General features: G+C 57.2%; 1 protein-coding gene across 9 annotated transcripts in view; it reads right to left on the bottom strand.

Annotated features, from left to right (window-relative positions):
• Window positions 1-763: 763 nt before the first annotated feature.
• LINGO1 (leucine rich repeat and Ig domain containing 1) overlaps window positions 764-21164 on the bottom strand; it is a 200567-nt gene continuing 180166 nt past the window's right edge. For 5 of the 9 annotated variants that reach the window (XM_067029383.1, XM_067029384.1, XM_067029386.1 and 2 more), the window contains one exon: window positions 764-3613. In XM_067029383.1, the coding sequence (XP_066885484.1) occupies window positions 1757-3601 (1845 nt within the window). In that variant the 5' untranslated portion in view covers window positions 3602-3613 and the 3' untranslated portion in view covers window positions 764-1756. Of the gene's footprint in view, window positions 3614-15723; window positions 15965-18270; window positions 18813-21164 lie in introns of those variants that run through there. The other 4 variants (XM_067029385.1, XM_067029387.1, XM_067029389.1 and 1 more) reach the window with 3 other exon arrangements.

The following is a 21164-nucleotide window of genomic DNA, read 5'->3' as shown; positions in this document are numbered from 1 at the left end:
GGTGCCCCTCCCTGTCCGACAGAGATGGGGGGTGAGCACATGGTCTGCTGGCTGAGCTACTGCCCCAAATTCTAGAGCCCATGGATTCAGGAAGAGTTACAAGGTGAACTGTCTGGCTCTTCACACTTCTATCATCCCTCAGAGCATCCCTTTCCAGGGTTGAGCTTGGAGTGTCTAGGTTTGGTGAGCATGAACAGGGCCACTTCTGACTCTCCTGGTCAGCTCACATGCAGGTGGCTCCCAGTCCCAAACCCAGAGCCCTTCAAAGCCCAGGGGAGGCTCAGAGTAAAGCCTGGTGGAAGACGGGGCATGACTGGGTTGGTGACCTGGGTCTGGGCGGTCCTAAGGGCAGCCCCAGAACTGCCTTCCTAGCCCCAAAGACTGGGGACTCTACATGGGAAGTGGCATACAGTAGGCACTTGATAAATGCTTATGGAAAGAAGGCTTGGAGAGATCTGGTGTTCCCAATCCCTGGGTAGGTCCAGGTCAAAGCTGTAAGGGGCTTCTGCCTGGGGGGACCCCACACCAGAGGTGGTGGAAGCGATCATGCTCATGGGCCTCGGGGCTCCTCGGGGGGTCTAGAGCCCTGGCCATCCAGGCAATGCTTATGGTCACCGCCAGGCAGCTGTCGTGGGAGAAGCCTCTGGAAGTCCCTGGAGGCGGCCCTCCCTTGCATGCCCCCAACCCTGACGCCATGGAGATCCCTTAGGAGCCCCACCACCCACACTGAGATAAGAATGACCATAATGAGAACAGTCACCCACACATGTGCACAGCGCTTTACAGGTTACAAAGTGTTTCACATACATCATCTCATCAGTTCCTCACAACAGCCCTGTGAGGTAGGCAGGGCGGGGAGTAGCGTTTCCGTTTATACAGATGTGGAGACTGAGGCCCAGAGAGGGTCAATGACCTGTTCGAGGCCACACAGCAAGTCAGCAGCAAAGCTGGGACCAGAGTTAGGCCTCGGCCCCTGGCTCTCTCCACTGACTGTGCTGTCCTCCAGGAGGACCCCAGCCCCTGCCCAGAGTCTCAGCCACACCCGAGCCAGGCCTTGCCCCCTGGCAGTAGTGCTGCCTGGGAACTCAGCAGACAGGCCCTCACCCCCACTGGGCAGCCCTGTCCCCTCCACCCGCTCTCTGCAAACAGCCAGCCCAGAGCTGGGCCCAGACCCACCACCCAACCTGCTCCTGGCGACTGCCCTGGCCGGGTGGGCAGGCAAGTGGGGCTGGAACCTCCTTCCCTGTTTTCCTGAGTGATCCCTCCCCACAGGGGAAGAGAAGAGAAAGGAGGAAGAGAAGGAAGAGAAAAACAAGAAACTGAGCTGGAAGAGGGCCCTGGAGCAATCAGGACATCAAAAGTTTGCATTCCGACTAGCTATAGGAAATAGTTTTTTTTTCTCTTTTTATTATTTCAAGTTTTCATAAAAATCCATAATTACTGAAACCCAAGTTACAGAGGAAGTTCGTAACTTTTTTATTGAATTATTGACTGTGCCGTGTCAGCTTCCGACTCCAGTCTGTCAACGTGTGCCCCTGTGCAGGTGGGGTCCCCAGGCCTGGACTTCTGAGGTCCTGGTAGAAATTGGGCAGGCGGTGAGGGCCAGCGGGGGCAGCAGGGGACGGCGTGGGTGGGAGAAAAAGAGTGTGTGTGGAGGGGTTGGGGGGAGGTGGGAAGGACTGGAGAGTGAGCAGATGGCGGCCAGGTCCCTTCCCCCGCCCAGCACGCCCCAGGGTCCCCGCCCCCCGCCCCGGCCTCATATCATCTTCATATTGAACTTGCGAGGTGCGTCGGCGGAGCTGATGCCTGCGTCCGACTTGCGGGGCACATACTCAATCTCGATGTTGTGCTTGGTGTTGCCCTTGCCACGGCTCCAGAGAAACAGCAGCACCAGACAGAAGAGGACGACGCCCAAGAAAGAGATGAAGCCCATGGTGGTGGCGATGATGAGGGTCTTGATGTCGAAGGGGAAAGGCACGGTGGCGCGGGTGCTGTTGGCCTCTCCCTCGCCCGGCTGGTTGGAGATGAAGGCGAAGGTCTTGTTGGGCTGATGGGGCCAGTCGGGCGAGTAGCTGCGCACGTGCAGGTGGGCAGGCATGGAATCGTTGCCGCCTGCGTTGGCCGCGATGCACAGGTAAGTGCCGTTGTCCTGTACCTGGGCGTAGCGCACCTCCAGCGTGCCATCGGGGAAGACTGTGAGCCGCCCGTTGCTCTTGGCCGAGACCAGGTGCTTGCGGGGCGAGAGCCAGAGGATGGCGGGCGGCGGGTCGCCATCCGCCCGGCACACGAACTGCACTGTGTGGCCCTCATCCACAAACACCTGCTGGGCCTTGCGGTCCCGGATGCGGGCACGGCGGCAGGTGAAGTAGTTGGGCAGGAGCACATCAGGGAAGTCCTTGAACTCCTTGCCCTGGACGAACTCGGGCGTGGCACACGTGGGCTGCTGCCGGTTGAAGTTGAGCCGCCAGCGGCGCCGGAACACCCACAGGAGCCGGCAGTCGCAGGCCAGCGGGTTGGAGTCCAGGATGAGCGTCTCCAGGTTGCCCACCGAGTGGAAGGCCGACTCCTCCAGTGTGGTCAGCTGGTTGCCGGAGACATTGAGCACGCGCAGGTAGTTGAGGCCGCGGAAGGCGTAGGGCTCCACCACGGCCAGCTGCCCACCCACCAGCTGGATCTCCTGCAGCCTTAGCAGCTCATGCAACATTGAGCCCTCAATGGTGCTGATGGGGTTGTAGGAGAGGTTGAGGAAGCGGAGATAGACCAGGTGGCGCACCGCCAGGTAGGGCACAGCGGTCAGGTTGCAGTGCGTGATAGACAGGGACGTCAGGTTGAGGCCGTAGAGACAGTTGGGAGTCATGGTGTCCAAGTAGGGCCAGTGAGAGATCTCCAAGACCTTGAGCCGGTACAACCTCTTGAAGGAATAGTCCCGGATGGCATTGATGTTGAGGTGCCGGAGCCGCAGGACGATGAGACCGTGCAGGTGGGACAGCGCCTCGGTGGGGATGGAGGTCAGGTTGCATTTCTCCAGCGTCAGCTGCTCCAGGCTGTTGAGGCCGCTGAAGGCTCGGTGGGAGATGTAGACGAGGTCGTTGTCACCGACTTCCAGTGACTTGAGGTTGTACAGGTCCTGGAACATGTAGTCCAGCAGGATGACAATCTTGTTCTCGCTGATGTCCAGCTTGGTCAGGTTACTGAGGCCGGTGAAGACGCCCAGGGGGATGAGCTTCAGGCGGTTGCTGCGGAGCCCCAGCGTCCGGAGGTTGAAGAGGTTGTTGAAGGCACCAGGCTCCACGGCGCTCACGATGTTCTCATTGAGCTCCAGCTCCTCCAGGTGCGGGAAGCTGGCAAACTCGTCCTGGTTGAGCGTTTTGATGCGGTTCTTGCCCAGGTCCAGCAGGCGGGTCTCAGTGGGGATGCCCTCGGGCACCGCCACAAAGCGCTTGCGGTGGCAGAGCACTGCGCGGTCCTGGGCGGAGCACTCGCAGCGGGGCGGGCAGCCTGTGGCTGAGCCTGACAGCACCGAGCCCAGCACCAGCAGGAGGATGGGCTGCCAGCAGGCCAGGAGGGGGCTGGGCATGCTCCTCACGCCCCCCGCCAGCATCCTCTCGCTCACCTGTGGCCAGGAGCAAGCACAGGACAGAGGGGGCGGTTAGAGGGCAGTGTCTGCTGGACCCCCACCCAGAGCCCTCTGTGCCCTCTGCCCTCCTGCCCTGTCAGGATGTCCCTGACACAGTGAGAGAAGCAGGGGTCCAGAGTGGCATATGACACCTGCCTGGGACCCCACAGTGAGGTCCAGATGCCCAGGCCAGGGGGCCTCCTGCCACCCCATGCTGCTTCCTCCTTGCCCCTTACCCTACCCAGAGCCCTCCTGAAGGACCCTCTGGCATCCCTGGGATCCAGGGGGGTCATGGAAGGGGCAGGGTCACTTCAGATGAGCCTGGTGTTGGCACCCTAGGCTGCATCCACCTCCTTTCCATTTTACATTTTACAGACAATGCAACTCCAGGCATGCACCTCACACCCCACCTGGCACCCTGAGCCTCAGCTTCCCCTGGTGTTCATCAGGGATAAAGCGAGACCTGTTGAGCTGTCCTCAGGGCTCACAGAGGGAATCAAAGGGGCTCAAAGGCTGAGACCTCTAGGAATAGCAACAGAGGAGCATGTCTGGGCCCCAGCTTGCCAGGCAAGGGCTTCTGAGGCTGCTGGGGCCCACCCTCTCAGAACTTCAGCCTGAGCATCCCCAGGCACAGACACCACAGCTCCCTCCCCATCAACACTGTGCTGAGCTCGAAGCCCAAGAATCTTGGGCAACCAGCATAGCCAGTGGTTCCCGCCAGTGTTTGTGAAACTGCTCCCCAGTGGGGTTTCTGGATCAGTGGAGGGTACCCCCTTCCAGAAAGCCAGGACCCAGCCACAGTGCCTCCCTGGGGAATCTTTCCAACTCTACCCTCCTCTGGGTCCCCATGGTGACCCACCCAGGCTCCTGAGCCCAGGCTCCTGAGCCCAGGCTCCTGCTATGCTTTCCTCCTGGAATGTCCCTTCCCCCGGTGTGTTGAAATCCCATCTTCAAGGCCATTGCTCTGAGAAGCTTTTTCTGATCCCCAGTTGGAAGTGTACTCCCCTTCAAAGACTCCCCCCAGGCTTCATTCGTCTGTCTCTCCGGCTTCCAATCACCCTCTTCCTAGTACCAGGGTCCTGTGCAGCTGCTGGTCCGATGGGGAAGCAGTCAGACCCCCACAGCCCAGGACGGCGCAGGCAGCCCTGGTGGTGCCGGTTCACACTGGGGCACTGGGTACATGAGGTTTGTTACAGCTGGGCCCTGAGGAACGTGCAGGATTTGGGTGGTGATGACAAGGGAGACAGTGCCGGGATAGGGGTCCAGCCTGAGTACAGGCTGCAGGCGGTGTGAGCAAGGGGTGTGCGGGAGCTCGCCCCCCGATTACTCTCTCCTGACCCGCATTCAGAGGCCACTTGCTCCCACTTCTGTTACACTGCCCTTCCCTCCTCTATCTCTGTTACACCCTGTGGGAAACTGGCCCAGCAGGGTACTTAGGGGGCTGGGAGGACTAGTCTGGACTCCTTCAAACTCCAGAGGCTGGACCAGACGGTCTCTGGGGGCCAAGCTGAAGCCCTTCTACTGCTAGTGGGGGCGAAGATACATCTCACCCAGCCTGGCACCCTTGGGGCTCTGCTGCCATCCACATAGCCCACACTCATGGCCCTGAGGGGGCCTCACTGTAGGAAGGGGATGCCCAAGCTGGGAAGGTCCCATCTCTCTGCCCCAGCTCAGGCCCTTCTCCCACCCCTTCAAGCTCCTCCCCACACCTGCACACAGCCTCCACTTCCAAAGCTATAGGTCTTATCATCTGCACTTCAACCCTTATGGCAACTGGGGCTCGGAGAGCTTGTGGCTGCCCAAGAACACCCAGCCAGTTGAGGAGGTGGATTTGGGACCAAGGCTCTGGTCTGTCGGACTTCAATGACAATGCTCCAGCGGTCTCCCAGGACTGACAGGCACTCCCTGGTTGTTGATCGACTAAGTGACTGATTAACTAGAGAGGGCTCCTGGTGTCACTGACATGTTATAGAATCTGCAAGGTTTTGTTATTCCCAAGGGCTCTGTCCACCACCCCCCCTTCCCCTCAGCCCCTCTCATCCTCTCTCCAGAGTTTTCTGTGGTTTGGCCTCCCCCACCCCACCCTCATCAGGCCATTTTCCACAAGTCACACACGCTCCAGTGACCCACCAGAAAAGCAAACATCCTGACAGGCAATCAATAAGTAATTGGGACGGCAGCTGGGGCTGGCGTGGGTGTGAGCTTGGGGACCGGGAGAGGTAAATAGGACTTTTAGCACCCAGCTCACCACTGCGCTGGGGCATGGGGTAGGCTGATGGAGAGGGTGCTAAGGAATGAGAGAGGGGATAGCGAGTGCACAGGCTACCTTGAGATGTCCGTAAGACCCTCATACAGACAAGAATCTGGCATACGAAGACTCCACCCCCTTGTCTCAACCTACCCATCTACCTCCTCTCCCACCATTCCCCCCAGGGAAAACACCCAGGTATCCCAGCCTTGTCCTGCACATTCCTGGCTCTAAACCATCTCCTTTTGGAGATCTCTCCCAGCCTCACTGCCCCAGCAGCCTTTGTGACCATCCATCCCAAAGGCCATCTCCTCCATGAGGCCACCCCTGATCTACTCAGTCAGAAATCATCTCTTGCCCACAACTCTGAAGTACCTTAGATTTATTAGTAATGACATTATGTAACTGATGTATAGCACATCTCATTCCAAAAATGATTTGAGCCAATGACCAAAAAATTATGTTACAAGATGATAAGATAAAGCTAAAGAAGGCAAGCCAGTCAAGAAAGAAGGTCACAAAATCCTATATAATGATTAAAGGTGAGAGCTTCCTAGTGACCTGAGCAAAGAGGGGAATGTGCTCCAAAGCCTCAGCATTTGGCGCCTCTCCTGTGTCGTATGTTTAACCCTGGGTCAAACTCCCATGGGTACTTTTCTCTCACCTGCTAGAGAATGAGGTGCCTGAGGGCAGGTGATGTGTCTGCAGCCTCAGACGAAGGTGTGGCACGGAAAAGACTCAACTGAATGTTCTTTGAAAGGAAGTGTGTGTGCATGAGAGAGTTTTTGCAGGGGCTGAAGTCACTCTGATGAAGCTGACCATGGAGCAGGCCCATTGAGCAAAGAGAGACCTGGTGGATTCAAATATGTTGATAGAAAAAGAAAAGCTGATCGGCATTGCCCTGTGTGGCAGGCTTGGCAGTTAGACCCCCAGAGCAATGGGCCATACTCCACGGGACCAGGATAGCTCCAGAAGGGCACATCCTCCGAATTGCCTTTTACATGTGACTGTCCTGAAAGATGGGGAAACTGAGGCCTAGAGGGGCTAACAAGGCTTCCCAAGCTGGTTCAGCATACTGGGCCTGGTCTCCAGGTCTAACACCCTCATGGAGTCCGTCATCTAGGGATACTGGTAGGGTCGTGTCTGACGGGGTCACCAAAACTGCTGAGTGAGCAACGTGCTGCCCCCGCCCTCCTGGCACCATTAATCCTGCTGGTTACTCCTGCAATGGCCAAGGAGAAGTGTTTTATGCATTTTAATCAGTGTTTTATTTTGGATCCTTGCCCCCTGAAGGGCTTCCCACAAGGGCAAGACTTTAAAAATTGGACCAATAAATACAAAGGAAATGAACATCAAAGGCTGGCAGGTGGGCAGGCAGAGGAGAGCCGTGCCTGGGCCACAGCATACAGAGCCGACAGCAGCTTGCGTCCTCCCAACCCCAGAGCGGCGGGAGCAGCCGAGCCATCAGACCTGCACTGCAGAGGGCCACCTGCCATCATCACACCCTCACTCACGTAGTGGGGCAGACACAGCCTGGCTCACTTGCTCCCCACACCAGCCACTCCACTGTCTGCCCCTCAAGGACGCCTGCCCTCTCTGCCCTTTCCCCCGCTGTGCAGGGAGGGGCTGATTCCAGGGTCCCTGAGGGAACACACACAGAAACTGGATCTTCCCCAGCTAGAAAGTCAACATCCTCAAACCTGCTTAAGGAATGAAGATGAGTAAGGGCTCAGGCCCCAAACTGCAGTTTTACTGGGACTGGAAGGATCTGAGGTTGGCATGCCCAGTTGGGGCCTCACATAGGGGCTGTCCCTCGGGGCTCAGGGTTGAAGAACAGGTGGAGACAGAAGGGGCATGGGATCATCCATGGGTGGACTTGGAGGACCCTAAGGGAGGTCAGGTGTCATTCTATCTCCTAAGGCAGCATCTGGAGGCCCCTGGGGGCAGGGGCGTGCCTCTACCACGCAGCCAGCCTGGCCCATACAAGCTGGTCAGACGCCTGCACTTAGGGAAGGGTTGGGACTAGCATCTTCAGACCACCTGCTACAGGCCAGGTTTTAGGCTTTATACACACTGTCTAGAAACCCTCACCCAGCATTCAGGGATATTTCCTACCCATTTTACAGATGAGAAAAGCTGAGGCTTCCAAAAGGAAATTCCTTTGCCTTTAGGCCTAGGCTACAAAGCTAGGAAACAGCAGAGCTCCGTTCCTCCTGGTCAGGCTGCCTGTCCCAAGAGCTACCACAAGTGGAGCAGGACTTCTTTCAGACACACAGGCCAGTTCAGAGCCAAAGGAGGGGCAGGTGTGTTGCGGCAGCGCTAGGGTAAGGCCGCCAGGGCTAAGGGAAGGCACTAGTTCTTAGGTAGCTGCATGTAGGTAACTTGCCCCCTAAATGACAAAAGCTTTTCCCCAACTGTCAGAAAATGGTATGTTGAACACACTGAATTTTTTCAGGGTTTTCCCACCATACCATTCTCCTTCGCCTGCTGCCACTGTCTATGCTAGAATCTCACCTAATTTGGGGTGGGCTGCAGCACAGGATAGAAGGTTCAGTTATTTTTGGTTTACAGTATCAATATTTCATGGTGTTCCCACTCAGTGTTCCTCAGGGACCGCAGGGATCCCCAGTACACAGAGGCATGAGATCCCTGGCACAGAGGTGCCCACTGCCATCCCCGGGACCCGTGGGCCCCTGAGTTCTCAGCCTGGCTGTGTGACCTGGGGCAACTGTCACAGGCTGCTTCTTCACTGGGAAATGAAGCTGTTATGCAGGATCTCATCTTGTCCTGACACCCTACATTCCTAAGACTGGGCCTGCAGCAGGAAGGAGGGGGGAGGGAGGGCAGACGTGGGATGGGGGGCTGAGGGCTTCAGAGAGTCAGCCTCAGGCCCTGCCCAACTCTACTACCCTTTCCTGCTGATTGTCGAAAGCCCTGGGCCTGTCAGCACATCCTGTTCCCACCACCACCCCTTGAGGTGGGTCGATTACTCGGAAAGGTGAAGGGACTTAACGCTGTGTCACCAAAGACTGGAGGCAAGGCAAGGTCTAGGTTCTTCATGACTTGCCCTGTCCCCAAGTTCCTGCCTGTCTGAAGTCGCACAGAGCAGCTGGATCCATTCCATGAAATGATAAAGCACGTTCGTGATAAGAGTACCTGTTCAGAGGCAGCTGTGGCCACATGGCTGAAAGTAGGGTAATGGGGGGGTGGAGTGAGGCCTGTCTAGAAAGCCCCAATGGTTGCTCCATCCCGGAGCCTTTCTCCCACAGCGATGGTCGACCATCTGCCCCATGCCTGGAGATCTCCCACCCAGTCTTCAGAATCCAGCTCAAGGGTCTTCTACCCCAAGCCGCTCTTTGCAAGTCCCCAGGAAGAAGGGATCACCTCCTGGGGGTCCCTCTGGATCTTGGGTGGTCCTCTGCCAAGCACTGCTGGTGTGTTTACCTCTCTCCCTTCCTCCCTCTTTTAGAGCCTCTGCTGCCTCCCCTTCTGTGGCCCCCAGATTGAGAGCCCCCAGTACAGGGCTGGGGCTGCTATAGCTCAGCACCACCAGGGCCAGCTTCAAGGAGCAGAGAGCCCCGGCACACAGCTGCTGGGACAGCTCCCCAGAACAGCTCTTGACTCCTGGTCTAAGCTCTTTACAGAGGCTTCAAGGAGGAGGAAGAGGTGTCACGTGGGCTCAGGCTGAACTAGATACATTTCCACCACCCAAGTCAGGGGCGGGAGAGGCGGCATTTCAGCCAGGAGAACGGTGCGGGCAAAGGTGTGCAGGGTGGAGGTGACTCATGTCCGGGAACGTTTGAGAGCATCCAGGGGCTCCTAATTGCTTCTCTCCTACCCCAAATCCTGACCTGGGTCCCTGGACTCCTTTTAAAGATCCTCCATTCTGGCTTTCCCCAGCTAATCCCTGCTGAGGTGTGAATGGCTGATAATGGCTTAAGGTGTGAGCTGCTAAGGGGAAACTTGGTATTCCCTGGCCAGTCTAATCCAGCAGGGCTATGCTGAGAGCCTGGGGAAGGGCAGGGGCTGCCCCCTGGCACACGGGGAGGGGGCATGGGGGCAAAGGAAACCCTGGGAGGAGGGGTTAGCACTAGGTTGAGCTCTGGCAGGAGAAATCCAGACCGACTGTGGCCTGCAGGCAGGCAGCTGGGCCGCGTCCGTCTGTCCGTCTCCTCCTGGGCTGGTCTGCCTGCCTTTGCCTGCCCTCTCCCTCTCCATTCTCCTCCTCCTTTATCCGCCCCCAACGGGGAGAGAAAAATCAACCTTAAAGAAAATTGAGGTCATGTCCTTTGTCGTGTATAATTCTTTATTTTCCTCTTGCTCTTGGTTCTAGCAAACAGTTGCTGGGCCCCTGGGGTGTCTGTCTGTGTGTGACGTTTGTGAGCAGGCAGCCATGTGTGGCCTATGTGGGTGTGTGTGCCTGCTGTCCCTCCCCCTGCCACTGCTGCTCCCTGCACCCAGCCCCACCCCCCACCACTGCCATCAGCCCCATCTCTTAGGTGCACTTGGAAACTCACTCCTCTCCCAAAGGTGCTCACCTGGCCTCTCAGCCATGGCCGGGCTGGAGGGTGCTGACAGGGCGCAGTGTGGCTGCCTGCCTGTTTGCTAGGGCAGCTGCCCCTGTGTGGCCCTGGGCAAGCACCCGTGCCCCCTGCACCTACAGGAGGGACGCCCCTGCCCACCCCACCGCCTACCCCACTGAGCACAGCTGATCTCAGGAGCTGACAGTCTTCCAGCCAGTTCCCAGCCCCAGGCCATTTGTGGGATAAATTATGAATTTTAATTGGCAAAGCATCTTAGTGTTTAAAGGCTTCTGTGTATAGGCTTTGCCCTCTAGGAGCTGCTGGCTCGTTGCAGAGGAGCAAGGGTGGGGTAAGGCCTAGAGAAGGCTACTTCTGAGTGGGCAAAGGGCACTGGGCTCTGGCCAGGGCACCCTGCCCTGCTGTGTGACCTTGGGTGAGTCCTGGACCACTCTGGACCCTGCCTGACCTTCCACACGGTTGTTCTGAGGTGAGAGGCCAGTGGGGAAGCTAGGAGCCGGTCTGGGGGAGGCACGAGGGAGCCACTGGTTCTGGGAAGCTTCCTTGTTGTCTGCTGTGGGCCTGCCTGACCAGACAGCACTCCTAATTAGATTGGTGCTGTCCCAGAATTGAGGAGGGGTACACAAGCACCCTTGTGGTGACCTGACGGGTCTCAAGGAAAGTGATGGTCCTGCACCCCCATACCTCCCTTCCCATCTCTCTCCAGGTCTGAGATGCCAACCCAGGCCCTCGGGGACAGGAAGATGCCCCCGAAGGACTCTGGCCCCATCCACCGCCCAGGCCAGGGGCCCCTTGGGAGGTGCCTAGCAGACATGCCTGCTTCATCTCCCCTCAGCCCCCCTCTTTCTGGGGCACCCAGGGCCCTCTCCCAGTTGCTCCAACCCTCAGGCTCCTCTACCTTGGGAACAGCTCAGGCTGGCCCATTTCAGACTTTGGAGGCCTGAAAACCAGCCAATCCCCACCTGGGAGGGTCACAAGCCTTGGGCTTGGGAGATGGGGGAGGTCACAGCCTCAGAAATCCAGGGTGGAGATGGGGGAGCTAAGGGGAGTGGTGGATCTAATGTGGGATTTGAAGGCCAGAGACCTAATAAATATAATGATGATGATGATGATGATGATTGGAAAAACCCTAACAGAGGACTTTTGGTGTGCATTATGCTAAGTACTTTACATATAAAAATTAATTTAACCTCACCACAACCTGTTGAGGTAGGTCCTGTTATTGTTCCCATTGTGCAGATGGAAAAGACGAAGCACAAGGAGGTTCTGTAATTTGCTCAAGGTCACAAAGAGGTTCTGTAACTTGCTCCAGGTCACAAAGCTAGCATGATATGAACTCAGAAATGAACTTGTTTAATCTTCACAACAATCCTATTAGATTGGTACTATTATCCTCATTTTAAAGATTAGATAACTGGGGCAAAGAGAGGTGATGCTACTTGGCCCAAATCACACAGTGGTAAGTAGCAGAGCTGGAATTAGTCCTGAGGCAGTTAGACCACAGGTTGTCCTGACCACTCTTATATACTGCCTCTCTCTGATTCAAGTTCAAGGGCTGCTGAGCTGCATGATCGTGGGCAAGTGGCTTTATGCCTCGGGGCCCTAAACTCCTCATTTAGAAAAGGGAATGGCAGATTTTATACTGCTCTCATAGAGCTGGGGGCAGAGAATTCAAGGAGAAGGAAGGGAAGAGACATTTATATGGAACACATAAACTAAATGCTTTGCAGAATGACCCCACCAACCCTCACCACATACCCTGTGAGGGAAGTACCATTAGCCCCATTTTACTGATGAGGAAACTGAGGCTCCAAGCCATTAATTCACCTGCCAAAGGTCACTGAGCTTGTCTAACTCCAGAGGCATGATAACCCTAGAGACCATCACTCAGGTGAGGAAACGGAGGCCCAAGAGCATCAGCAACTTGTCCAAGGTCCCACAGCATCTCAGAGTTAGGGCCTAGGAAGAGGCCCGGCCTCCTGACGGCATCCTTCTCTCTCCAACATCATGCAAGGATAACATAGCCTCTCCATTCATGCTGCAGCCAGGTCAGGGACAGGTGAAGGTTTGCATTATTTCTGCCTCAGAAAAGGGAGAAGACTTAAAAACAACCACCAGTGCATCACAAACCAAGGTCCAGTGAGTTATTTACACCATGGACAGGCAAACTATAAATAAAAACACTTGCCCTTCTCTTGGCACTGACTGTTCAAAGCCCTCTCTGCTCAACTGAATCTTGGCCAACCTCTTGCCAAAGCCCATTTTTTCCAACCTGGTATGTATACTAAGCTCAGTATCAAGAGGCGATGAACACATCTGGTCAGACACATACAGGTGGTGTGTTCTGCTCAGGCACAACTGATGCCACCACCTGACTGTGCATTCACGAGAAGCCCAAACTTGGGACGGCCCTGGCATCTCTGCAAATCTCTAAGGTATGTCCCAAGGCAGAGGGTATAAAGGGTCCAGTGCACACCCACAAGGTAGAACCAAAGACCCACGTGCGGAGTCATAGAAGAAGTCTATTCAGTTCAGTACAAGGAATCAAATGGAAGATCAGAAGGCTCAGGATAGAAGATGTACCTTGGTAGACAATGAGTGAGCAGGCTGTCATGAGAGGTACGCAAGCAGAGACCGTGGATCAGGGACACTGCAGGAAGACTCCTCTGCTGGGTCCACATCTCAGCGGCCCCTCTTAGCTCTGAGATACCCCCATCTTGCACCCCAATAAAGGGAGTTGACATGGCCAGACCCCCAACTGCATCTGCAACCCTGTGCTGGGCCAGACAGAGGAAGCATGCTGGCCAGGCCCCCACCCCCTCCTGCAGCCACGAGCCGGTTCTCTGCAGAGGGAAGCAGAGGAGGTGGCAGAGAGAGATTAATTCCCTGAAATGGGAAAAAACAGAAAAACACACACACACCACACACCCTAATAACACGTAATAAGAGGTTGGAGACAAGGAACAATGCCCTGGTAATGTCACCCTGGCGGCAATCAATTTGGGTGTCACATGAAATAGGCATAATTATTCCGCCAGCCCCGTCGCTCATCTCTAACCAGCTCCAGGGGCCCAGGCCCGGGCGGGGAACGCTGAGTAGAATCAATTGTTGGTGCACCAGGCTGGCAGAGGGAACCGCTCCAGATTAGCTTGCCAGCACCAGGTTTCTCAGCCCCTGAGGGTAGGCAGGGGCTTGAGGGCCTTGCAAATGCCCAAGAGCCACCTTGCTCAGCCAGCCCTCGCTTGCTCAGTGGGCAAGGGAAATCAGGGAGGACTCCCCAAGGAGGTGGGAAAGAAGGAGGAGCGAACATATATATGTTCATCATTGTTCATTCCCCAGGTCACCAAACTCCTAGCACTCACAAAGGCCAAGCCCCACACCAGGTGCCAGGGGTTTATTGGGGGCTGTGCATTATTAAAATAATGAAGCAAAGTCTCCTTCTACCTCCCAAGCTAGGACCACCCTTGCCCATCCTGTGGGTGAACACAGAGCCACTAGGATTCCTTTGGCTCTAAGTGTGCAGGGACTTAAGCTCTCCTTGCTCCTCCTTCATTCCCACTTCACTGGGGAGAACTCCATGACTGCTCTTGCCCATCCCTGACCCACTTGCCCAGGGTTTATACAGACAGCACCTCAACACCTGGGGAAACTGAGGTGCAAAGGGAATGATTGCTTAGTGAGCACCCATTACACACTGGCTGCTGCTGCCTATCTCAACCCCCATTTCATACAACAGAAACTGTGAATTTTGGATATGCAAATCAAGGCCATAATATAAGATCATCTTACACTCATTCTATCAGTAAAAGTCAAGATGTCTGAGCATACCAAGTGTGGGTGTGGGTGGGGAATAATGAGGATACTCATCTCCTGCTGGCAGAAGCATAAACGGTCCAACCAATTTGGAAAACACTGTGGCACATTTCCTAGTAAAGCTGAATATGAATATGACCTACAGCAATTCCGCTCCTAGCTGTGTGCCCCAGAGACGCTCTGCCTGTTGTCTCAGGGGAAGGGACAAGAAAGGACACCACAACACTGTTTGTAAGAGTAAAAAGGGAAACAACTCACGTGCCCATTAGTAGAAGAATAAATACACTGTTTATGTTCAAACAACAGAACATTATGCATCAGTGAAAATGAATGAACTACATTTATCATTATTTGTAACAATATAGATGAAACTTAGGCATACAGTGTTGAAGAAAAAAGGCAAATTCCAAGGACTGCACAGTTTCATGTTCCTTTTACAAAGTTCAAAACTAACTAAAACTGAACAATTTCTCTATATTAAAGTGTGATTTTTAAAAGGCAAGAGAATACTAAATAGATAATTTAGGGTAGTGGCTGCCAAGGGATGGGGTGAGAAGAAACATATGGGAAGATGCATATCCTTATTAAAGTGCTAGTGCTCAGGTTGGGGAGTAGGGTCATGGTGTTCATTATATTCGTAGTCATAGTAGTAGTAATCCTAACTACATTAATTAATTAACAGGCCATACCTGGACCAGTGAGCAAGAGTCGCAGACCAGAGCTCAGGAAGAAGGCATTCTAGACTGAGCCTCATGCTTGTAAGCTGTGGTCTTTGGGCAAGTTGTTCTACCTCTCTGGCTCTCAGTTTTCTCAGCTATAAAATCAAATCTCTGTACCACCTACGAGTCTAAGATTGAGAGCACATCATTGATACAAACTATGGAGTAGCTAGCAGTTCTGGAGAGTTTTCTGTATACCAGGCACTGTTCTAACTGCCTTGCATACATGAACACACTTAGTCTTCATAATGGCCCTCTGTTATCCTCACTTTACGGATAAGAAGACTGAGGTCCAAAAGATTAAGTTACTTGCCCACAGTCACTGAGCTAGGCAGCGTGGAGCTGAGATTTGAACCCAGGCATCTGGCTCCAGGTACTACACTCAACAACCTCACTATAAAATGACACTAAAGGAACTGAACACAGGAGGAGAGGACTGTTGTCAGAACAGCTCTACTGGGTCCACAGAGCCCAAGGATATTCATTCATTCATTCAACACATAAATGAAGGTCAGCATCCCTCAAATGCATTTGGAAATGAACTTGCCTTCCCACTGTCTTTCTACAAAAAAACCGTCCCTGATTCTGGAATCCTGCTTTCTGTGTCTCTGCCAAGTCTTTTACTGCCTCAAGAGATACCCAGTCTCTCTCTCTTCCTGGAGGATCCCTGACTGCCACAGCCCCCAGGAGCAAATCCCGTCCTGCTCTGAGTACCAGTGTGTGCTACTGAATACCCTGCCTTGGCTCTCCCCAACCCCTGCCTGGGGCATCCTTGACACCACCTACCTCTGTCCATCCATTACAGGCTGAAGACACTGTGTTCCTTCCAGGTAGTTTTTGCTACCAGAATCAGCTGCTCCCTGGTGCCTCCCAGCATCTTTCCTATCCCCAAGGCCAGGCAGGGGAGCCCAGGGGATGGGTCCGGGATTGCCCCGGGTGTTCAAGGCAATCCATGGGGGCCATGGGAGGGCCTAGCCCAGAGCAGAGCAGGCAGCTCAGCCAGGATGTGTAGAATAAATGCATGAATGAATTGGCTGGTACAATATTAGGTGCAAACCAGGCACTGTAGGTGTGCGGAGGAGGAGGGTCAGTGACGTGGAACAGTCAGGGAGGCTTCCTAGAGGAGGGGCCAGGAGAATAGAAGACCTTCTGGGTTGGTCTTCTCACAGCTAGACCAAGAGACCCCAGGCAGCAAAACCAAGGCTCTCACTCTGAAACCACCACCACCTACAGCCTCCCCTCCCTGGTTCTTCCCTAGTCCCACAGGACCCACTTCCTCAACCCTCCACCTGACACACTGCCTCATGCCTCCATGGGACCCTGTGCAAACCACTGCACTGCTTCATCTCTCAGCAGGAATGCATTTCTCCCACCCTCCGGACCCAATCATGATCCTCTCACCATTTGCTTTGGTGGCACGTGGAGAGCAGTACCAGATGAGCCATCGCTGGTACCAGGGATCCTGTCTGGCTTTATGCTGACCAACCCTTACAAGACTTTTTTTTCTTTTCTTTTTGATATCCCCCTGGAATTCTGGGTTTTAGAAAATAATATCTAGTATAGGAAAAATGGGTGCTCCGGGGCAGGGGATAGGGGAACTGATCCCTAGGAAGAAGACGACTGCAAGGAGTAGAGTGGTCTCTACAATATGCCCTCAGCCCACAAGCCATGATACCTTAGCCTTGAGCACCCACCCATCCCCCCAAACCTGGCCCCTTGGATTCAGGACCAACTCTAACTCCAGGCACTGGGGAGCACTGCAGCCTTGACCAAGCCCTACCCAACGCCCATCTCACACATAAACTGGCAGGGAGTGGGAGAAGGGGCAGAGACAACAAGAATACCACAGGGGGCCTGCCCTCGCCTCCGCTAAGCCTCCCTCCAGGAGGGGCAGCTGGGTGCTGCCGGGGAGCCCCTATCTGGGTTCCGAGGAGTTCTTGGCCTCTCCCTTCTGCCACCTCATCCCCTGTCTCCTGCCTCTGGCCATGGGGAGAAAGCAGGAAGGGCAGGCAAGCTGTCCCAGCAGACCAGGTGCTGGCATCTTCCCAGAGGTGTGAGGACTCTGAGCCCCTCCTGGCCCACACAAGGACAAAGGGTCTGGGAGCAGCTGACCCTCCCTTCCCGCACAGCACTCCTTGCTGGATGTGCGGAAGCCCCAGGCTCTCTGCCGCCTCAATGCCCCGGCTCATTGCTCCCTGGGCATGGGAGGCACCGGTGCTGGAGCCATTGGCATAACGACCAGCAGGGCTGAGCCAGAGCCGGAGCCGCGGGCCAGGTTGGGCTGCGCACCCTCCAGCTGCCCAAGCCGAGCAGAGGAGGACGGAGGGAGGGCTGGGCTGGCAGGAAAGGGGCTTGCCCAGATGGTACTGCCCCCACCTCAGGGCTTCCTGCACTCCCACCCAACCAGGGCAGAGCTGTTGCCATTCTCCCAGACGCCCCAACTCCCCCACCCCGACCCCAGGACCTCTGAGAACAAAGAGGAGATGCGATGCCGGCACAACCAGGGCTGGATGGAGTTGGGCTGGGACCCAGGGCAAGAGACAGGAGGGGGCTGCCCACTGGGCCTGGCCCCACCCCTCCCCAAAGTGGGATCCACCTGGAGGTGCCTGGGGGAGCAGGAAGCCCACTTTGCAGAGGTGGGGGGCCGAGAAGGAGACCCCTTCTTCTCAGCCGGTTCCTACCTCCCAGCAGCTCTGCTTTGGAATGAAAAGTGGGGCAGGGGGAAGTGAGAAGCCAGGGCTGAAGACAAAGGGGAGGCCCCCCAATGGTTCCTGGGTCCTCCTCCACCCCAACTCCCTCTCCTAGCCCCTATTTCCCCTTTCCTCCCCCTCACTGGGCAGGAGCTGGAAAGGGGCTGCCCCTTGTTAGGGGAGTCAGGTGGCGCCCAGCCCCGTGCCTGTGGAGAAACCTGGTCCCTGACCTGCATCCACCCGCTTGGGAGTGCCTGGTGCAGGCTAGGGCTGCCTGGGGGTGTCTGGGGTCTATGGAGAGAGGCAACCACCCAGTGCTGAGCAGCGGGCTTACCCTTCAGGGTGACCAATGCTCAGAATGGGAGGTGGGACAGAGGACGAGCAGGACTGTGACCCCTCCCCAGCTCCGGGGGTCCCAGCTAGACAACCTGGAATTTGTTAGGTGGGAGGGACGGGAAAGAAGAAATCTTCATTTCTGAGGCTTCGGGGGGGGCGATCAGATCTGTGACCCCCAAAGCGGGTCTGGGTGACGCTGGGGTGCCCCACAGCCCCAAGATGGGCACAGCCCGGGCCGACGGCGGCCCCCAGGGGCGCTCGCCGTAGGGCTGCCCACTCGGGGCTGGGCCGCGGCCGCCGGGCTCACCTGCATTTCGGGCGCGCTGTCCGTCCGCTCCGCTCGGTCACCAATCGCATGTCTCCCCCGCCAGGGCCCCAGCCCCTGCCCAGCCCCTGCCCAGCCCCCTCCTTCGTCTCCTCCTCCTCGTCCGACACCTCCGCCCGGTAGTCCGCGCGCCCTCGCGGGGCTAGCCGTCCGTCTGTCTGCCCCACGCGGGCAGGAGCCAAGCCGGAGCCGGGGCCGGGGCAAGGGCCGGGGAGTGGAGAGGCGGGAGGCCGGGGCCCCGGCGGGCGGAGGGGCGGGTGCGCTCAGGACTAGCGACGCGGGCTCTACGAGCCTCGTTCTGCGCCCCGGACCAGCCTGGAGCCGCCGCCGCCGCCGCCGCCTCTGCCACTGGGGCCGGGGTCGAGGCCGGGCGCGCTCCGCAGCGGGGCCGGGGCCAGGGCTGAGGCCGGCGGGCAGCGGCCGCGCATGCTGCTCGGAGCCCCGCGTCGGGAGAGGAGCCGGAGCGGCGCGGGTGGGGACTCCGCGCGCTCCGGGGCCGGGACCGGGACCCGCCGCCACCGCCTGTGCTGTCGCCGGCCGGCCGCCCGCGCCGGCTCCCGCGCCGGCTCCCGCCCGGGCTCCGCGCTCTGCCGCGGCGCGGGGAGGGAGCGCGAGGAGCGAGCCAGGGAGGGAGGAGGGAGGGAGCTAGAGAGAGAGCGAGCTAGCGGCGGGAGCCGGGCGGGGGAGGAGAAGGCGCGGCCGCAAAACCGAGTGGGGGGGGGGGGGGAGGTAAGGTGGAGGACTCGGCTCCTTTCAGCTAAGGGGGCGGAGAGGGAGGAGCGCCCCAACCACCGCCCTGCACTGATGGGGCAGCGAAACTGACAAAGGGGCGCGGGCTAGGGTTGTGCCAGCCTTGCGCGGGGGCCGGCGCCTCCGAGCTCCAGCCCCGCACACGACCGCGCTCCTCCGAGTCCCAGGCCAGCGCGGCCGCGGGGAGTCCAGTCTATGGTCCTCCCTGGGGGGTGTGTGCCCACCCTCGCGTGTGGCTACTTGCGTGTACATGTGAGCGCGTGTGTTCACACGTGTTAACTGGGGTCATTGCACACTGCCATGTGGACCGACACACGCACGTGAACCGGCAAGGCTCCCCACCGACCAGGGTTGTTTGGAGGACGGCGTGGGAAGGGTGAGGCCTGGAGCCGCGGTCAAGCGCCTTGTCCCCGCTTTTCGGAATTGTCTGCGAATCCCTGGAGGGCCCACATCCTGGCGGCCTTGGAGCGAGGCAGGTAGAGAGGGAAGCTCCGGGGTACGCCGAAGAAGGCGCGCCAGCCCCGCGGCTCTACCCCAAGCGTGGTCTTGCGCCCTCTTTTGCAGCCTGGGTCCCCGCCCAGCCTGGCTTCCTGTCCAGCAGAGGGCAGCAGGCCTCTCTGGCCAGCTCTGGCCGCGGGCACTGCATCCAGAGACCAGCAGAGGGCAACACAGAGCCTCAGGATTCGGCTCCCCAAGGGTCCAGGGATCCTGAGTTGAGGCACATACTCAGACAGGCCCAAGGAATGGGACCTCTCCTCAGATCCACATGCTCCTTGACCTGCAGATACAGAGATTCAGCTGGTGGAGGTGTCTTGGCAAAGCCTGCAGAGTGGGCTAAGACCCTTGGGACCTCACCTTCCCTGTAGCACCCCCTTCCATCTCCTTGAAGCCAGATGCCCTTTAACACTAAGCTAGTTTGATTAGAATAACCATCAACGCTGACACCACCCCTCATGCTCGCCCCTTCTCCACTGTTGGGAGTGCATCACATGAGCACATTAGGGGTAGGGGTCCCGGCAGGCAGAAAAGGAAGCTGAGGCTGGGGGCCACAGACGTGGGGGAGGAGACTGGCCCAAAGCCTTTCAGTCTCTGGGGCAGAAACGGAGAATCCTGCTCCCAGTGCCCTGACCCCCATGGAGCCTGTCTGACATTCACTGCAGTTACCTGGCTAGCATGGTGGGGCCGCCAGTCCCCCCCCTCTCCCCCCCAGCACCATCTTACTTCTCCACTGTTCAGCCTCACACACAGCCCAGAGAGTTGCACAGACCTTCTGTTCTAGCTCGACAGAGTTTGCGTACTTCTCAGTCTCACAGCCACACCACAGCTCTGAACAGTCATGCCTGGAGAACCATCTCCTGTCTCCTATGTCCATCCTCATCCTAGGCCAGGCCTAGCTGGAGCCCCCTCCTAGTAAGTGAGGATGCTGTGCTGTGCACTCTACATTCATCCTGCAGCGACCCTGGGAGAAGGCGCTGTTGTTCCCCCTGTGACAGAGAGAAGGAACCCCAAGTTCAGAGAGGTTCTGTGATTTCCCTGTGGTCAAACAGCTAGTAAAGCCTAGAAAGGGAATTTGAATCGCCTTCCAGGGCCAATTCCAGCAGGGGGCAGGCTTGGCAGAGGGACTTATAAAAGCTGGGAGGGGAAGAGAGAAGGCGACACAGGAGTCCCCTTCGCTTCAACAGCCCAGCGCAGGCGGTTCCCCGACCCCTCAACCCTGTGCCGCCTGGACCCCCATCCCAGGCTTCCCAGCTCCCCAACCCCGGCTGTTTGTGAGTTACCCGTGAGCTCCCGCCCTCCCGCGCCGCCTCCTCCCACCAGCCAGACAGGAATAGACGCTCTCTCGCTCCTGCGTAAAGGCTCCGCCAGGCACCCGACGGGCTAGCAGACCCGCTGCGGGGCGGTGGCGGGGGCGGGGGCTATTCCTGGTGCGGCGGCTGACGCAGACACTGCACGGCCACGGCGTATCTCCGCCCCCGACTCACCTGCTCCGTGCCTCAGTGATCTCGACGGAGAAATGGGGGAGAGCCCACTGCTCCCACCCCCAACCCCCAGATGCTGGCTGAGGAAGTTGGCGTCCCGAGGTGAGGTCTTCTGCGGTCCACAATTGCCCCTCTGCACCTTGGAGG

Source organism: Kogia breviceps, chromosome 3 (assembly GCF_026419965.1).
Source record: "Kogia breviceps isolate mKogBre1 chromosome 3, mKogBre1 haplotype 1, whole genome shotgun sequence".
NCBI lineage: Eukaryota > Metazoa > Chordata > Mammalia > Artiodactyla > Physeteridae > Kogia > Kogia breviceps.
Note: the sequence above shows the minus strand (reverse complement) of the source record. Positions and strands in the feature narration are given on the sequence as shown.